Source organism: Rhinoderma darwinii, unplaced genomic scaffold, assembly GCF_050947455.1.
Source record: "Rhinoderma darwinii isolate aRhiDar2 unplaced genomic scaffold, aRhiDar2.hap1 Scaffold_525, whole genome shotgun sequence".
Lineage (NCBI taxonomy): Eukaryota > Metazoa > Chordata > Amphibia > Anura > Rhinodermatidae > Rhinoderma > Rhinoderma darwinii.
Window position 1 is genome coordinate 240,433 of NW_027464074.1, and position 18,466 is coordinate 258,898.

The following is an 18,466-nucleotide window of genomic DNA, read 5'->3' on the forward strand; positions in this document are numbered from 1 at the left end:
TATTGTGTGTGTTACATCGGGCCGTGTATTATGTGTGTACATCGGGGCGTGTATTGTGTGTTACATCTGGGCGTGTATTGTGTGTGTTACATCTGGGCGTGTATTATGTGTGTTACATCTGGGCGTGTATTGTGTGTGTTACATCGGGGCGTGTATTATGTGTGTTACATCTGGGCGTGTATTATGTGTGTTACATCTGGGCGTGTATTGTGTGTTACATCTGGGCGTGTATTGTGTGTGTTACATCTGGGCGTGTATTATGTGTGTTACATCTGGGCGTGTATTGTGTGTTACATCTGGGCGTGTATTGTGTGTGTTACATCTGGGCGTGTATTATGTGTGTTACATCTGGGCGTGTATTGTGTGTGTTACATCTGGGCGTGTATTGTGTGTGTTACATCTGGGCGTGTATTGTGTGTGTTACATCGGGGCGTGTATTGTGTGTGTTACATCGGGGCGTGTATTGTGTGTGTTACATCGGGCCGTGTATTATGTGTTACATCGGGCCGTGTATTATGTGTGTTACATCGGGGCGTGTATTATGTGTGTTACATCTGGGCGTGTATTATGTGTGTTACATCGGGGCGTGTATTATGTGTGTTACATCGGGGCGTGTATTATGTGTGTTACATCGGGGCGTGTATTGTATGTTACATCGGGGCGTGTATTGTGTGTGTGTTACATCGGGGCGTGTATTATGTGTTACATCGGGGCGTGTATTATGTGTGTTACATCTGGGCGTGTATTATGTGTTACATCTGGGCGTGTATTGTGTGTGTTACATCTGGGCGTGTATTGTGTGTTACATCTGGGCGTGTATTGTGTGTTACATCTGGGCGTGTATTGTGTGTGTTACATCGGGCCGTGTATTATGTGTGTACATCGGGGCGTGTATTGTGTGTACATCGGGGCGTGTATTGTGTGTTACATCTGGGCGTGTATTGTGTGTGTTACATCTGGGCGTGTATTATGTGTGTTACATCTGGGCGTGTATTGTGTGTGTTACATCGGGGCGTGTATTATGTGTGTTACATCTGGGCGTGTATTATGTGTGTTACATCTGGGCGTGTATTGTGTGTGTGTTACATCTGGGCGTGTATTGTGTGTGTGTGTTACATCTGGGCGTGTATTGTGTGTGTGTGTTACATCGGGGCGTGTATTGTGTGTTACATCTGGGCGTGTATTGTGTGTGTTACATCTGGGCGTGTATTATGTGTGTTACATCTGGGCGTGTATTGTGTGTGTTACATCTGGCCGTGTATTGTGTGTGTGTGTTACATCTGGGCGTGTATTATGTGTGTTACATCTGGGCGTGTATTGTGTGTGTTACATCTGGGCGTGTATTGTGTGTGTTACATCTGGGCGTGTATTGTGTGTGTTACATCTGGGCGTGTATTGTGTGTGTTACATCGGGCCGTGTATTGTGTGTGTTACATCGGGCCGTGTATTGTGTGTGTTACATCGGGCCGTGTATTGTGTGTACATCGGGGCGTGTATTATGTGTTACATCGGGGCGTGTATTATGTGTGTTACATCGGGGCGTGTATTATGTGTGTTACATCGGGGCGTGTATTATGTGTGTTACATCTGGGCGTGTATTATGTGTGTTACATCGGGGCGTGTATTATGTGTGTTACATCGGGGCGTGTATTATGTGTGTTACATCGGGGCGTGTATTATGTGTGTACATCGGGGCGTGTATTGTGTGTGTGTTACATCGGGGCGTGTATTGTGTGTGTGTGTTACATCGGGGCGTGTATTATGTGTTACATCGGGGCGTGTATTATGTGTTACATCGGGGCGTGTATTATGTGTGTTACATCTGGGCGTGTATTATGTGCGTACATCGGGGCGTGTATTATGTGCGTACATCGGGGCGTGTATTATGTGCGTACATCGGGGCGTGTATTATGCGTACATCGGGGCGTGTATTATGTGCGTACATCGGGGCGTGTATTATGTGTGTTACATCTGGGCGTGTATTATGTGTGTTACATCTGGGCGTGTATTGTGTGTGTTACATCGGGGCGTGTATTATGTGCGTACATCGGGGCGTGTATTATGTGCGTACATCGGGGCGTGTATTATGTGCGTACATCTGGGCGTGTATTATGTGCGTACATCGGGGCGTGTATTATGTGTTACATCTGGGCGTGTATTATGTGTTACATCTGGGCGTGTATTGTGTGTGTTACATCGGGGCGTGTATTATGTGTTACATCTGGGCGTGTATTGTGTGTGTTACATCGGGGCGTGTATTGTGTGTGTTACATCGGGGCGTGTATTGTGTGTGTTACATCTGGGCGTGTATTATGTGTTACATCGGGGCGTGTATTGTGTGTGTACATCGGGGCGTGTATTGTGTGTTACATCTGGGCGTGTATTATGTGTTACATCTGGGCGTGTATTGTGTGTGTTACATCGGGGCGTGTATTGTGTGTGTTACATCGGGGCGTGTATTATGTGTGTTACATCTGGGCGTGTATTATGTGTGTACATCGGGGCGTGTATTATGTGCGTACATCGGGGCGTGTATTATGTGTGTTACATCGGGGCGTGTTTACTTCTTTTACTAGCTGGGCGTTGTGTATAGGAGTATCATTCACTTCTCTTCGTTACCACCCAGCTTCTGGCAGTGCAGACACAGCGTGTTCTCCAGAGATCACAATGTGATGTCACTTCCTGCCCCAGGTCCTGCATCGTGTCAGACGAGCGAGGACACATCGGCACCAGAGGCTACAGGTGATTCTGCAGCAGCATCGGCGTTTGCAGGTAACGAAGGGAAGTGGATGATGCTGATTGGTCAGCATTATACACTTCTAGTCACAACGCCCAGCTAGTAAAACAAGTAAAAACGCCCAGATGTTACACACACGACACGCCCCGATGTCCATAAGAAAGGCTCATTTGCATAAATATAAAAATGCTCGGGGCGTGGCTAGCGGGCAACATGGCCAGATGACCTGAGCTGCTCTCTAGGGGAACGCTGCACATCCTGACAAAATCCTGTGCGGACGGCATGTTCGAGTGATCTGGAGCCGGACCTTCATACCCCTGACTACACCCGGACCGACCTAGCAGCTTCTACCTCCTACAAACACCAAGTAAGCACCGAGTGAAGTGCGGGCCGCGTGTGACTGCCGCCTAACTACCCTCCCTGAGCGCCGACTGCCACAGGTAACTCCTGCTGCACATCGTACCTGAGTGCACCGGCGGGTGCCTGGAACTGACATAACACGGGGGACACTGTTGGAGGAACGGACGGCAGCGAGACACGGGGAGAGAGACGCGCACTGACTCCCGAACAACACGGGGATCTGACCCAACACTCCTCCTCCTCAGCCACATACACCTCATGGTGACCCTCAGTGGTGGTGCAGGGAAGATTGCACCAAGAAACCCCAACCATTCTTATCAGGACCATCCTGTATTACAGAGGACGACACACTGAGCCTGCCCTGCCTGTCTCCTCTCATTATTATCAGGACCATCCTGTATTACAGAGGACGACCTACTGAGCCTGCCCTGCCTGTCTCATTCTTATCAGGACCATCCTGTATTACAGAGGACGACACACTGAGCCTGCCCTGCCTGTCTCCTCTCATTATTATCAGGACCATCCTGTATTACAGAGGACGACCTACTGAGCCTGCCCTGCCTGTCTCCTCTCATTATTATCAGGACCATCCTGTATTACAGAGGACGACACACTGAGCCTGCCCTGCCTGTCTCCTCTCATTATTATCAGGACCATCCTGTATTACAGAGGACGACACACTGAGCCTGCCCTGCCTGTCTCCTCTCATTATTATCAGGACCATCCTGTATTACAGAGGACGACCTACTGAGCCTGCCCTGCCTGTCTCATTCTTATCAGGACCATCCTGTATTACAGAGGACGACACACTGAGCCTGCCCTGCCTGTCTCCTCTCATTATTATCAGGACCATCCTGTATTACAGAGGACGACACACTGAGCCTGCCCTGCCTGTCTCCTCTCATTCTTATCAGGACCATCCTGTATTACAGAGGACGACCTACTGAGCCTGCCCTGCCTGTCTCCTCTCATTATTATCAGGACCATCCTGTATTACAGAGGACGACACACTGAGCCTGCCCTGCCTGTCTCCTCTCATTATTATCAGGACCATCCTGTATTACAGAGGACGACACACTGAGCCTGCCCTGCCTGTCTCATTCTTATCAGGACCATCCTGTATTACAGAGGACGACACACTGAGCCTGCCCTGCCTGTCTCCTCTCATTATTATCAGGACCATCCTGTATTACAGAGGACGACCTACTGAGCCTGCCCTGCCTGTCTCCTCTCATTATTATCAGGACCATCCTGTATTACAGAGGACGACCTACTGAGCCTGCCCTGCCTGTCTCCTCTCATTATTATCAGGACCATCCTGTATTACAGAGGACGACACACTGAGCCTGCCCTGCCTGTCTCCTCTCATTATTATCAGGACCATCCTGTATTACAGAGGACAACCTACTGAGCCTGCCCTGCCTGTCTCCTCTCATTATTATCAGGACCATCCTGTATTACAGAGGACAACCTACTGAGCCTGCCCTGCCTGTCTCATCTCATTATTATCAGGACCATCCTGTATTACAGAGGACGACACACTGAGCCTGCCCTGCCTGTCTCCTCTCATTATCATCAGGACCATCCTGTATTAGAGGACGACACACTGAGCCTGCCCTGCCTGTCTCCTCTCATTATCATCAGGACCATCCTGTATTAGAGGATGACACACTGAGCCTGCCCTGCCTGTCTCCTCTCATTATTATCAGGACCATCCTGTATTACAGAGGACGACACACTGAGCCTGCCCTGCCTGTCTCCTCTCATTATTATCAGGACCATCCTGTATTACAGAGGACGACATACTGAGCCTGCCCTGCCTGTCTCCTCTCATTATTATCAGGACCATCCTGTATTACAGAGGACGACACACTGAGCCTGCCCTGCCTGTCTCCTCTCATTATCATCAGGACCATCCTGTATTACAGAGGACGACACACTGAGCCTGCCCTGCCTGTCTCCTCTCATTATCATCAGGACCATCCTGTATTACAGAGGACGACACACTGAGCCTGCCCTGCCTGTCTCCTCTCATTATTATCAGGACCATCCTGTATTACAGAGGACGACACACTGAGCCTGCCCTGCCTGTCTCCTCTCATTATCATCAGGACCATCCTGTATTACAGAGGACGACACACTGAGCCTGCCCTGCCTGTCTCCTCTCATTATCATCAGGACCATCCTGTATTACAGAGGACGACACACTGAGCCTGCCCTGCCTGTCTCATTCTTATCAGGACCATCCTGTATTACAGAGGACGACACACTGAGCCTGCCCTGCCTGTCTCCTCTCATTATCATCAGGACCATCCTGTATTAGAGGATGACACACTGAGCCTGCCCTGCCTGTCTCCTCTCATTATTATCAGGACCATCCTGTATTACAGAGGACGACACACTGAGCCTGCCCTGCCTGTCTCATTATTATCAGGACCATCCTGTATTACAGAGGACGACACACTGAGCCTGCCCTGCCTGTCTCCTCTCATTATTATCAGGACCATCCTGTATTACAGAGGACAACCTACTGAGCCTGCCCTGCCTGTCTCCTCTCATTATTATCAGGACCATCCTGTATTACAGAGGATGACCTACTGAGCCTGCCCTGCCTGTCTCATCTCATTATTATCAGGACCATCCTGTATTACAGAGGACGACACACTGAGCCTGCCCTGCCTGTCTCCTCTCATTATCATCAGGACCATCCTGTATTAGAGGACGACACACTGAGCCTGCCCTGCCTGTCTCCTCTCATTATCATCAGGACCATCCTGTATTAGAGGATGACACACTGAGCCTGCCCTGCCTGTCTCCTCTCATTATTATCAGGACCATCCTGTATTACAGAGGACGACACACTGAGCCTGCCCTGCCTGTCTCCTCTCATTATTATCAGGACCATCCTGTATTACAGAGGACGACATACTGAGCCTGCCCTGCCTGTCTCCTCTCATTATTATCAGGACCATCCTGTATTACAGAGGACGACACACTGAGCCTGCCCTGCCTGTCTCCTCTCATTATCATCAGGACCATCCTGTATTACAGAGGACGACACACTGAGCCTGCCCTGCCTGTCTCCTCTCATTATCATCAGGACCATCCTGTATTACAGAGGACGACACACTGAGCCTGCCCTGCCTGTCTCATTCTTATCAGGACCATCCTGTATTACAGAGGACGACACACTGAGCCTGCCCTGCCTGTCTCCTCTCATTATCATCAGGACCATCCTGTATTAGAGGATGACACACTGAGCCTGCCCTGCCTGTCTCCTCTCATTATTATCAGGACCATCCTGTATTACAGAGGACGACACTGAGCCTGCCCTGCCTGTCTCATCTCATTATTATCAGGACCATCCTGTATTACAGAGGACGACACACTGAGCCTGCCCTGCCTGTCTCCTCTCATTATCATCAGGACCATCCTGTATTAGAGGACGACACACTGAGCCTGCCCTGCCTGTCTCCTCTCATTATCATCAGGACCATCCTGTATTAGAGGATGACACACTGAGCCTGCCCTGCCTGTCTCCTCTCATTATTATCAGGACCATCCTGTATTACAGAGGACGACACACTGAGCCTGCCCTGCCTGTCTCCTCTCATTATTATCAGGACCATCCTGTATTACAGAGGACGACACACTGAGCCTGCCCTGCCTGTCTCCTCTCATTATTATCAGGACCATCCTGTATTAGAGGATGACACACTGAGCCTGCCCTGCCTGTCTCCTCTCATTATCATCAGGACCATCCTGTATTACAGAGGACGACATACGGAGCCTGCCCTGCCTGTCTCCTCTCATTATTATCAGGACCATCCTGTATTACAGAGGACGACATACTGAGCCTGCCCTGCCTGTCTCCTCTCATTATTATCAGGACCATCCTGTATTACAGAGGACGACATACTGAGCCTGCCCTGCCTGTCTCCTCTCATTATTATCAGGACCATCCTGTATTACAGAGGACGACACACTGAGCCTGCCCTGCCTGTCTCCTCTCATTATCATCAGGACCATCCTGTATTACAGAGGACGACACACTGAGCCTGCCCTGCCTGTCTCATTATTATCAGGACCATCCTGTATTACAGAGGACGACACACTGAGCCTGCCCTGCCTGTCTCATTCTTATCAGGACCATCCTGTATTACAGAGGACGACACACTGAGCCTGCCCTGCCTGTCTCCTCTCATTATTATCAGGACCATCCTGTATTACAGAGGACGACACACTGAGCCTGCCTTGCCTGTCTCCTCTCATTATTATCAGGACCATCCTGTATTACAGAGGACGACACACTGAGCCTGCCCTGCCTGTCTCCTCTCATTATTATCAGGACCATCCTGTATTACAGAGGACGACACACTGAGCCTGCCCTGCCTGTCTCCTCTCATTATTATCAGGACCATCCTGTATTACAGAGGACGACACACTGAGCCTGCCCTGCCTGTCTCCTCTCATTATTATCAGGACCATCCTGTATTAGAGGACGACATACTGAGCCTGCCCTGCCTGTCTCCTCTCATTATTATCAGGACCATCCTGTATTACAGAGGACGACATACGGAGCCTGCCCTGCCTGTCTCCTCTCATTATTATCAGGACCATCCTGTATTACAGAGGACGACATACTGAGCCTGCCCTGCCTGTCTCCTCTCATTATTATCAGGACCATCCTGTATTACAGAGGACGACATACTGAGCCTGCCCTGCCTGTCTCCTCTCATTATTATCAGGACCATCCTGTATTACAGAGGACGACATACTGAGCCTGCCCCTTCTCATCATCAGGACCATCCTGTATTACAGAGGACGACACACTGAGCCTGCCCTGCCTGTCTCATTCTTATCAGGACCATCCTGTATTACAGAGGACGACATACTGAGCCTGCCCTGCCTGTCTCATCTCATTATTATCAGGACCATCCTGTATTACAGAGGACGACATACTGAGCCTGCCCTGCCTGTCTCCTCTCATTATCAGGACCATCCTGTATTACAGAGGACGACACACTGAGCCTGCCTTGCCTGTCTCATTATTATCAGGACCATCCTGTATTACAGAGGATGACACACTGAGCCTGCCCTGCCTGTCTCATTCTTATCAGGACCATCCTGTATTACAGAGGACGACATACTGAGCCTGCCCTGCCTGTCTCATTATTATCAGGACCATCCTGTATTACAGAGGACGACACACTGAGCCTGCCCTGCCTGTCTCCTCTCATTATTATCAGGACCATCCTGTATTACAGAGGACGACACACTGAGCCTGCCCTGCCTGTCTCATTCTTATCAGGACCATCCTGTATTACAGAGGACGACATACTGAGCCTGCCCTGCCTGTCTCCTCTCATTATTATCAGGACCATCCTGTATTACAGAGGACGACCCACTGAGCCTGCCCTGCCTGTCTCCTCTCATTATTATCAGGACCATCCTGTATTACAGAGGACGACACACTGAGCCTGCCCTGCCTGTCTCCTCTCATTATTATCAGGACCATCCTGTATTACAGAGGACGACACTGAGCCTGCCCTGCCTGTCTCATCTCATTATTATCAGGACCATCCTGTATTACAGAGGACGACACACTGAGCCTGCCCTGCCTGTCTCCTCTCATTATCATCAGGACCATCCTGTATTACAGAGGACGACACACTGAGCCTGCCCTGCCTGTCTCCTCTCATTATTATCAGGACCATCCTGTATTACAGAGGATGACACACTGAGCCTGCCCTGCCTGTCTCCTCTCATTATTATCAGGACCATCCTGTATTACAGAGGATGACACACTGAGCCTGCCTTGCCTGTCTCCTCTCATTCTTATCAGGACCATCCTGTATTACAGAGGACGACACACCTGAGCCTGCCCTGCCTGTCTCCTCTCATTATTATCAGGACCATCCTGTATTACAGAGGATGACACACTGAGCCTGCCCTGCCTGTCTCCTCTCATTATTATCAGGACCATCCTGTATTACAGAGGACGACATACTGAGCCTGCCCTGCCTGTCTCCTCTCATTATTATCAGGACCATCCTGTATTACAGAGGATGACACACTGAGCCTGCCCTGCCTGTCTCATTCTTATCAGGACCATCCTGTATTACAGAGGACGACATACTGAGCCTGCCCTGCCTGTCTCCTCTCATTATTATCAGGACCATCCTGTATTACAGAGGACGACACACTGAGCCTGCCCTGCCTGTCTCCTCTCATTATTATCAGGACCATCCTGTATTACAGAGGACGACCCACTGAGCCTGCCCTGCCTGTCTCCTCTCATTATTATCAGGACCATCCTGTATTACAGAGGACGACCCACTGAGCCTGCCCTGCCTGTCTCCTCTCATTATTATCCTCAACTGTATTCTTCCTCTGCACTTTGGGGCTTCAGTCTATACTTTGCTACTCTCAAGATCACCTTGATAATTCATTATAGTGACTTGCCAGTTGCTTACTTCCTCATATAGACGACCTGCACAGATCTAAACTTCAACCCACAATGGATAGGCTAAAAGAATATGCTCACACAGACAGCGATGACACTGACTCTACTCCTCGTGCTACGCAATCCGCACAAGGCAAAACACTAGATGGTGACTCCCAAAGGGACAACACTGAACCTGAGATGGATCCCGAGCCTACCTTACGCCAAGTCTCTACTCAATTGCTGGCGGCCATAAACACCTGTAAGACCTCATTAACAGGTAAAGTCGACGAAATAAAGATCGACGTCACCTTATTGCGTCAAGACATGCAAAACCTGCGGGGACGCATTGGAGAAATGGAGGACAGAGTCTCCCGGACAGAAGATAAACTCCGTCCATTGCTATCCGCACTCTCCTCCGCCTCTCGTAAACTTGAGGCTAACCACTCCTAGATGGATGATTTGGAAAATCGCATGCGGCTTAATAATCTACGCATTATTCGTCTCCCTGAAAAGGCCGAGGGACAGGCTCCTGAAACCTTCGCCGAAACATGGCTTAAAACCACGCTGGGAGACACGTCCTTCTCGTCATGCTTTATTGTTGAAAGAGCACACAGAGTCCCAGCTAAACCTCCTCCTCCGGGTGCAAGTCCTCAACCATTTTTGGCTAGATTGCTGAATTTTATAGAGACCGGGATACGGTTCTCCGCCTTGCTCGCCTGAAGGGACCGCTAAAGCACAACAACTCAATCGTCTCCATATTTCCTGATTTATTTTTTCCGCTGAATTGCAGAAACCACGTGCCACCTTTTATTGAAGTAAAGAAGACATTTCGAGACCGCGGCATTCTCTACTCTATGTCCTATCCAGCTCGTCTCCGAATCGTGGCTGATGGGAAGGTGGTCTTTCTGTATACTCCGGGAGAGGCGACTGGCTCCAGATGCATCCGCCACAACCTTGATTTGGACGCTGGGTGATGTACTACACATATGAGGATATTGCGGGGATGTATTTTTAGTTATCCATTTTGTATTGATTCTTCTTCCATGTTAGGGGTGAGAGGATATAAGGGAAATGTTTCCACATAGAGGGGTATTACCTCTCTCGACATTACCGTGGCATATCCACACCCTCCTAGTTCTACAACATATATTATACCGGATACATAACAAATGAGGAGATACTCAACACTTTGATATTAAGGTCCCTGGTCGCTCTCACCGAACATGCTTTGTCACATGCCTGACAAATCATGGTCAGGCATTCCCCATTTATCTCAAATTCAACCCTAATGTTACATCTTCTTAGGCTGGGTTCACACGAGCACATTAACGTCCGTAATGGACGGACGTATTTCGGCCGCAAGTACCGGTCCGAACACAGTGCAGGGAGCCGGGCTCCTAGCATCATAGTTATGTACGACGCTAGGAGTCCCTGCCTCTCCGTGGAACTGCTGTCCTGTACTGAAAACATGATTACAGTACGGGACAGTTGTCCTGCAGAGAGGCAGGGACTCCTAGCGTCGTACATCACTATGATAGGAGCCCGGCTCCCTGCACTGTGTTCGGACCGGGACTTGCGGCCGAAATACGTCCGTTAATTACGGACGTTAATGTGCTCGTGTGAACCCGGCCTTAGGGTCATTTTGTTTTTGCTATTCAGTGATACCCTGATAGGCTATTAACATTAGAACATAATACCATATGTCGCAAGTCAGCTCAATATTTCTTATGATCAGTTTCATGCCTACTATATATGCACTTACTGTTCTTTTCGCTGGTCATGGCTCAAACTTTAAAATATATATCATGGAATGTGCGTGGTTTGGGCACCCCCATAAACGTGCATCTGTGTTCTCTCATCTGAGGCGATCCGGTCCCCACATCATTGGTCTACAGGAGACCCACCTCACCTCTGATAAATCAGAATATCTACGGAAACCCTGGATTCAATGGTCCTGCCACTCATACCGTACCTCTTACTCTAGGGGGGTATCTATTCTTATTCATAGATCCATACGTTGGAACCCCATTCAAACCCGTAGAGACCCAGAGGGGCGATTTTTGTTTTTGTATATGCGGAAATCGATACAAGGCCCTACGTGCTTATCTGTCTTCCGCAGGCTAATCTGTATGTAATTCAGGCAGCTATTTCCTTTGCACATCAATTCCCGACCTCCTTTATAGTGTGTATGGGGGATTTCAATCAGGTTATGCATTCCTCCCTAGATAGATTTGGAACCTCCTCATCCCCGACCGCCTCTAATACTACTCCCTTATGTCGGCTGATGGATAGTGTGGGGTGGATCGACCTCTGGAGAACTCCTCACCCAGGAGAGGTAGAATACACTTGTCATTCGACAGGACGAGACACACTGTCCAGGACAGATTACTGATTTGGGTCCCCAAATGTATCTATTTACGTCTCTCAGATTACACACGATCTTAGGGGTATATCTGATCATAGCCCAGTATTGCTCCAGTTAACATTTCCAGGCAGATGTGTGCTGACCAACTGGAAATTTCATCCCTTTTGGTTAAAATTAATCGTATCGTGTGATCGCATACCAGATCAGATTGATCAATTTTTACAAATTAATGACTTGTCAATATCGTATACATTACGCTGGGATTCGTTCAAAGCATACCTTAGGGGCTGTTTGAGATCATCCATATCATATGTTAAGAAAACCTCAGCACGGGTGGAGAGGGAGTTGGAGGAACAGGTCTCAGCGGCAGAGACACAGTATATCGCAGACCCCACTGATACCCACAAGACGGCCTGGTTGAGCCTGACTCGGTTATACAAAAGGCAGCTTCATCTCAAGTCTAAACGCAAATTATTTTTTACCAGACAATACTATTTCGAAATGGGGAACCAATCTAGTCAATTACTGGCCCATCTTCTAAAACAAGCTAATGGTACTAACTCCGTATTGGGGATTTGGGACTCTGCTGGATCAGTCATCACAGAAGCTGGGCGTATCACATCGCGATTTAAGGAATACTATACTGAGTTATACAGTTCCTCAACCTCGCAATCTATGACTGATGGTTTAGAATATTGAAGTGACCTTACATTCCCAACGTTATCGGCTGACCAACAATCTATGTTAGAGGCCCCCTTTACACTTGAAGAAATACAAGAGGCTATCCGTGATATGGCTCTTAATAAATCCCCGTGCCTGGATGGCCTCCCAATTGAAATTTACCACAAATACATGGATAACATAGCTCCATTTCTCCTAGAAACTCTTAACCAGGCGTCCCACTTACACGCCCTCCCCCCTACGTTTTATGACGCTACCATTATAGTTCTTTTGAAACCTGGTAAGGAACCTCTTGATTGTGGTTCATATCGGCCCATATCGTTGGTCAATGTAGATTATAAAATACTGACAAAATTGCTGGCTAAGAGACTGGTGTTATCCTTTCCATCATACACGCAAATCAAACTGGATTAATGCCGGGGAAATCTACTAGTATCCATATCAGGAAGGTACAGGCCATTACACAATTGGGCTGGGCACATGACATGCAGTGGGCGATAGCCTCTCTGGACACCATGAAGGCTTTCGACTCGGTAGGCTGGCCGTTTTTGTGGGCCTGTCTGGAACGCTTTGGCTTCGGTCCTCAATTCTGTCAATGGATCAGGTTAATATATAAATCCCCTAAAGCTAACGTGGTGGTTAATAATGTTCCTTCTCTCCCTTTCTCTCTTTTTAGAGGCACCCGACAGGGGTGTCCGTTATCGCCTGCCCTGTTTGCTATTGCCATAGAAGCACTGGCGATCAGGCTTAGAGCCTCCCCGGATCTCACTGGTATAAACTGGAGGGGCAGAACTTCTGTGGTAGGCCTGTACGCAGATGACATGGTCCTTTTTTTAGATAACCCAAACTCCTCGTTTCATGTGGCCGCAAGGATACTTGACAACTTTTCACAGTACTCGGGTCTAAAAGTTAATTGGCAGAAATCGGCCATTTTATATACAGCCAGACACCCGACTCCAGATCCGTCAATGTTGCAATACGGCCTGGAAACCGTCTCTAGATTTAAATATTTAGGGGTGACTATAGTTCAGGACCATGGCCAGACTCTAGATACGTCCTTGACCCCATTATTGACTAAGGTTGGAGAAAAGTTTAAGACGTGGTCAAAACTACCGTTATCTGTAGCTGGGCGTATTAATTTGATCAAGATGGTGGTCCAACCTCAATGTAATTATATTTTGCAACACATGCCTGTTGTAGTCCCCATATCGTTCTTTAAATCCCTTAATACCTTAATAATACGATTTATATGGGGCTCCTCTAGGTCTAAACTTAATCTGGCTACATTACAACGACCAAAAATCGAGGGGGGAATGGCCTTGACGGATTTTTACTTGTACTACCTGGCGGGACAGCTCCGCAATATCCGGGATTGGGTACGGGACTCGCCCCCTATCTGACACAGATTATTACTTGGCCTCCCTAGTAGCAGGGAATAACCTGATTAGCTTCCTGGAATACCCTAAGTTTACTCCCCATACTGAACTACTTCCTATGCATAGCCTGGCACTGACGATCTGGCGCGCGTCCAAAGAACGACTTGCATACAATGATACGATTCCAGAACTTCCTCTGTGGCATAACCCTACATTACCACATATCCAGTCATACGCAGCTGTGGCGGGATCTGGGTATTACCCGATTGGGGGATGTGTATGATAATGGTCTGATCCTCACAGGTTAAAGAGACACTCCAGACTTACAATATCTGCAGTTGCGCCATGCTGTACAGGCTCAGTTTCCACCTCAATCAGATCAGCGTACCCTCTTATTGGCATACTGAAGTCTCAAGGACCCAAGGGTCTTATTACAGCTTTATATACCCATCTAATCTTGGCTAAAATGAGCTCTACTCCGCTCCCGGTCCTGACTAAGAGGAAATCCCAAATGCCAGACCTTTCATCGGAAGATCTGACGAACATCTCACACTTCTCAGCATCTCCGGCTATAAACAATAAGCTTATTCAGCTATACATTCTACCCCAATCAGACTACACCGTATGGGCAGAATACCCACCTCAGCATGCCATACATGTGGGCAACTAGAGGCAGATTTTTGGCACCTTATGTGGGAATGTTCATTCATATTGACATTTTGGACAAAGTTTTATGATGTTATTGTTCTATTACCTAATCCTCTGTTGTTCTTCCCGAAAATAGCCCTACTGGGACTTGTAGCTGAAGAACACGACACGTCACACTGGTGTTTTTATAAAGGAATCTTTATTTTTAGCAAGAAAAAAGCATAGCCGTGCACTGGATGGCAGACACTCTAATCTGTAATCTGGAGTATTGTACAGACACGGCTCCGTCCATGGCCTCGTGGAAACTGTTGGTCGATAATGTAATTGATTACGAGCCGCTGGTATATTCCCACAGGGGCCGCCCAGACAAACCTCAGGGAGTGGGGGAGCCAGTGGTTACATACCAGGGTAGTTCCTGCTGTTGACCCTCGTCCCATGATGGGGTAATTCAGCTTCCGAGGTCCGGGCAGGAGGTAAGATGCTGATATCCACGACCTTCTAGTGCCACGTAGGCGATCTCTTCTGTTTGGTTATATTTGGTTACTTATTCATTTTAATATAAATATATAATAAATCCTGCACCTTACTGTGTAACCGGCAATTGGCTGCCATGTATATGTTCTATATGTGACTGTATATGCTACATATGTGACTATATGCCATGTATATGTTCTATATGTGACGGTATATGCCATGTATATGTTCTATATGTGACTGTATATGCTACATATGTGACTATATGCCATGTATATGTTCTATATGTGACGGTATATGCTACATATGTGACTGTATATGCTACATATGTGACTGTATATGCCATGTATATGTTCTATATGTGACGGTATATGCTACATATGTGACTGTATATGCCATGTATATGTTCTATATGTGACGGTATATGCCATGTATATGTTCTATATGTGACTGTATATGCCATGTCGTCTTTCATACTGTTATACGCGGTCCAATTGCTGTGATACTTTGTATGTGATATTTTGAATAAACGAATTAAAAAAATAAATATATAAAAATGGTCATAACTTGGCCAAAAATGCTCGTTTTTGGAAAAAAAAAACAACGTTCCTGTTCTTTACATCACAGCGCCGATCACATGTAATAGGAGACGGGGGTGAGAATCTGGTGACAGCCGCTTTATAATATCGAAAATCATGAGCAACCCAAGTTATGTGGGCGCGAAATAAATGAGGGGCTGCAAGGACGTGTTCAGCAGTGTCTCCTGTAGAGTGTAAGCTCTTATGGTCAGCGGTGTCCTCTCTCCTGTAGAGTGTAAGCTCTTATGGTCAGCAGTGTCTCTCCTGTAGAGTGTAAGCTCTTATGGTCAGCAGTGTCTCTCCTGTAGAGTGTAAGCTCTTATGGTCAGCAGTGTCTCTCCTGTAGAGTGTAAGCTCTTATGGTCAGCAGTGTCTCTCCTGTAGAGTGTAAGCTCTTATGGTCAGCAGTGTCCTCTCTCCTGTAGAGTGTCAGCTCTTATGGTCAGCAGTGTCCTCTCTCCTGTAGAGTGTCAGCTCTTATGGTCAGCAGTGTCCTCTCTCCTGTAGAGTGTCAGCTCTTATGGTCAGCAGTGTCCTCTCTCCTGTAGAGTGTCAGCTCTTATGGTCAGCAGTGTCCTCTCTCCTGTAGAGTGTCAGCTCTTATGGTCAGCAGTGTCCTCTCTCCTGTAGAGTGTCAGCTCTTATGGTCAGCAGTGTCCTCTCTCCTGTAGAGTGTCAGCTCTTATGGTCAGCAGTGTCCTCTCTCCTGTAGAGTGTCAGCTCTTATGGTCAGCAGTGTCCTCTCTCCTGTAGAGTGTAAGCTCTTATGGTCAGCAGTGTCCTCTCTCCTGTAGAGTGTAAGCTCTTATGATCAGCAGGGTCCTCTCTCCTGTAGAGTGTAAGCTCTTATGGTCAGCAGTGTCTCTCCTGTAGAGTGTAAGCTCTTATGGTCAGCAGTGTCTCTCCTGTAGAGTGTAAGCTCTTATGGTCAGCAGTGTCTCTCCTGTAGAGTGTAAGCTCTTATGGTCAGCAGTGTCTCTCCTGTAGAGTGTAAGCTCTTATGGTCAGCAGTGTCTCTCCTGTAGAGTGTAAGCTCTTATGGTCAGCAGTGTCTCTCCTGTAGAGTGTAAGCTCTTATGGTCAGCAGTGTCTCTCCTGTAGAGTGTCAGCTCTTATGGTCAGCAGTGTCCTCTCTCCTGTAGAGTGTCAGCTCTTATGGTCAGCAGTGTCCTCTCTCCTGTAGAGTGTCAGCTCTTATGGTCAGCAGTGTCCTCTCTCCTGTAGAGTGTCAGCTCTTATGGTCAGCAGTGTCCTCTCTCCTGTAGAGTGTAAGCTCTTATGGTCAGCAGTGTCCTCTCTCCTGTAGAGTGTAAGCTCTTATGGTCAGCAGTGTCCTCTCTCCTGTAGAGTGTAAGCTCTTATGGTCAGCAGTGTCTCTCCTGTAGAGTGTAAGCTCTTATGGTCAGCGGTGTCCTCTCTCCTGTAGAGTGTAAGCTCTTATGGTCAGCGGTGTCCTCTCTCCTGTAGAGTGTAAGCTCTTATGGTCAGCGGTGTCCTCTCTCCTGTAGAGTGTAAGCTCTTATGGTCAGCAGTGTCCTCTCTCCTGTAGAGTGTCAGCTCTTATGGTCAGCAGTGTCCTCTCTCCTGTAGAGTGTCAGCTCTTATGGTCAGCAGTGTCCTCTCTCCTGTAGAGTGTAAGCTCTCCTGTAGAGTGTAAGCTCTTATGGTCAGCAGTGTCCTCTCTCCTGTAGAGTGTCAGCTCTTATGGTCAGCAGTGTCCTCTCTCCTGTAGAGTGTCAGCTCTTATGGTCAGCAGTGTCCTCTCTCCTGTAGAGTGTCAGCTCTTATGGTCAGCAGTGTCCTCTCTCCTGTAGAGTGTCAGCTCTTATGGTCAGCAGTGTCCTCTCTCCTGTAGAGTGTCAGCTCTTATGGTCAGCAGTGTCCTCTCTCCTGTAGAGTGTCAGCTCTTATGGTCAGCAGTGTCCTCTCTCCTGTAGAGTGTCAGCTCTTATGGTCAGCAGTGTCCTCTCTCCTGTAGAGTGTCAGCTCTTATGGTCAGCAGTGTCCTCTCTCCTGTAGAGTGTCAGCTCTTATGGTCAGCAGTGTCCTCTCTCCTGTAGAGTGTCAGCTCTTATGGTCAGCATGTTCCTTCTTCTCCCAGGTGCCGCCCCCTCATGCCGCGCTGCGTGAGTTACGGAGCTGGGTTGTCCGCCAGGATTCGGAGCTCGTTCTTCTTAATAAACCTCATGGTCTTCCTACACACGGTGAGTGTTTTCGGTATATGGGACATGATCCCCGGGTCCCTGCCTGTGCTCCCATAATTAGCCAATCATCTGTCCCCTACAGGGGGCCCCTCCATGCACCACAGCGTCACCTCTCTTCTCCCAGCGCTGTCAGAAATGATGTTTGGAAGAGGTGTGGAGCCGCTGCGAGTCTGTCATCGCCTGGACAAAGACACAACTGGAGCCTTAATCCTAGCACGAAGTTCAGAGGCTGCAGAACGTGTACAGAGACTAATGCGAGAACGCAGGATCCACAGAGTGTACTGGTGAGAGGTTGTCACAGCCCCGCCCCCTGTCACTGACAACCAGCCTGTATATCATGTGTGAGGTTGTCACAGCCCCGCCCCCTGTTACTGACATCCAGCCTGTATATTGTGTGTGAGGTCACAGCTCCGCCCCTATACCATGTGTGAGGTTGTCACAGCCCCGCCCCCTTGTTACTAACAACCAGCCTATATATCGTGCGTGAGAGGTTGTCACAGCCCCGCCCCCTGATGTCACTGTGTGCTTGGCACAGTTTAATTATTGTACAGATATGGCAAGCTGTGATCTCTCCTGGCTGTATTGCAGGGCAGTC

General features: G+C 48.3%; 1 protein-coding gene across 1 annotated transcript in view; it reads left to right on the forward strand.

Annotated features, from left to right (window-relative positions):
- Nucleotides 1–18,466, forward strand: part of RPUSD4 (RNA pseudouridine synthase D4) — a 36,268-nt gene that overhangs the window by 12,063 nt on the left and 5,739 nt on the right. The window contains exons 2-4 of the mRNA XM_075848851.1: nt 17,769–17,871; nt 17,954–18,155; nt 18,460–18,466. The exon at nt 18,460–18,466 is cut by the window's right edge and continues 87 nt beyond it. Coding sequence (XP_075704966.1) covers nt 17,769–17,871; nt 17,954–18,155; nt 18,460–18,466 — 312 coding nt within the window. The remainder of the gene's footprint in view (nt 1–17,768; nt 17,872–17,953; nt 18,156–18,459) is intronic.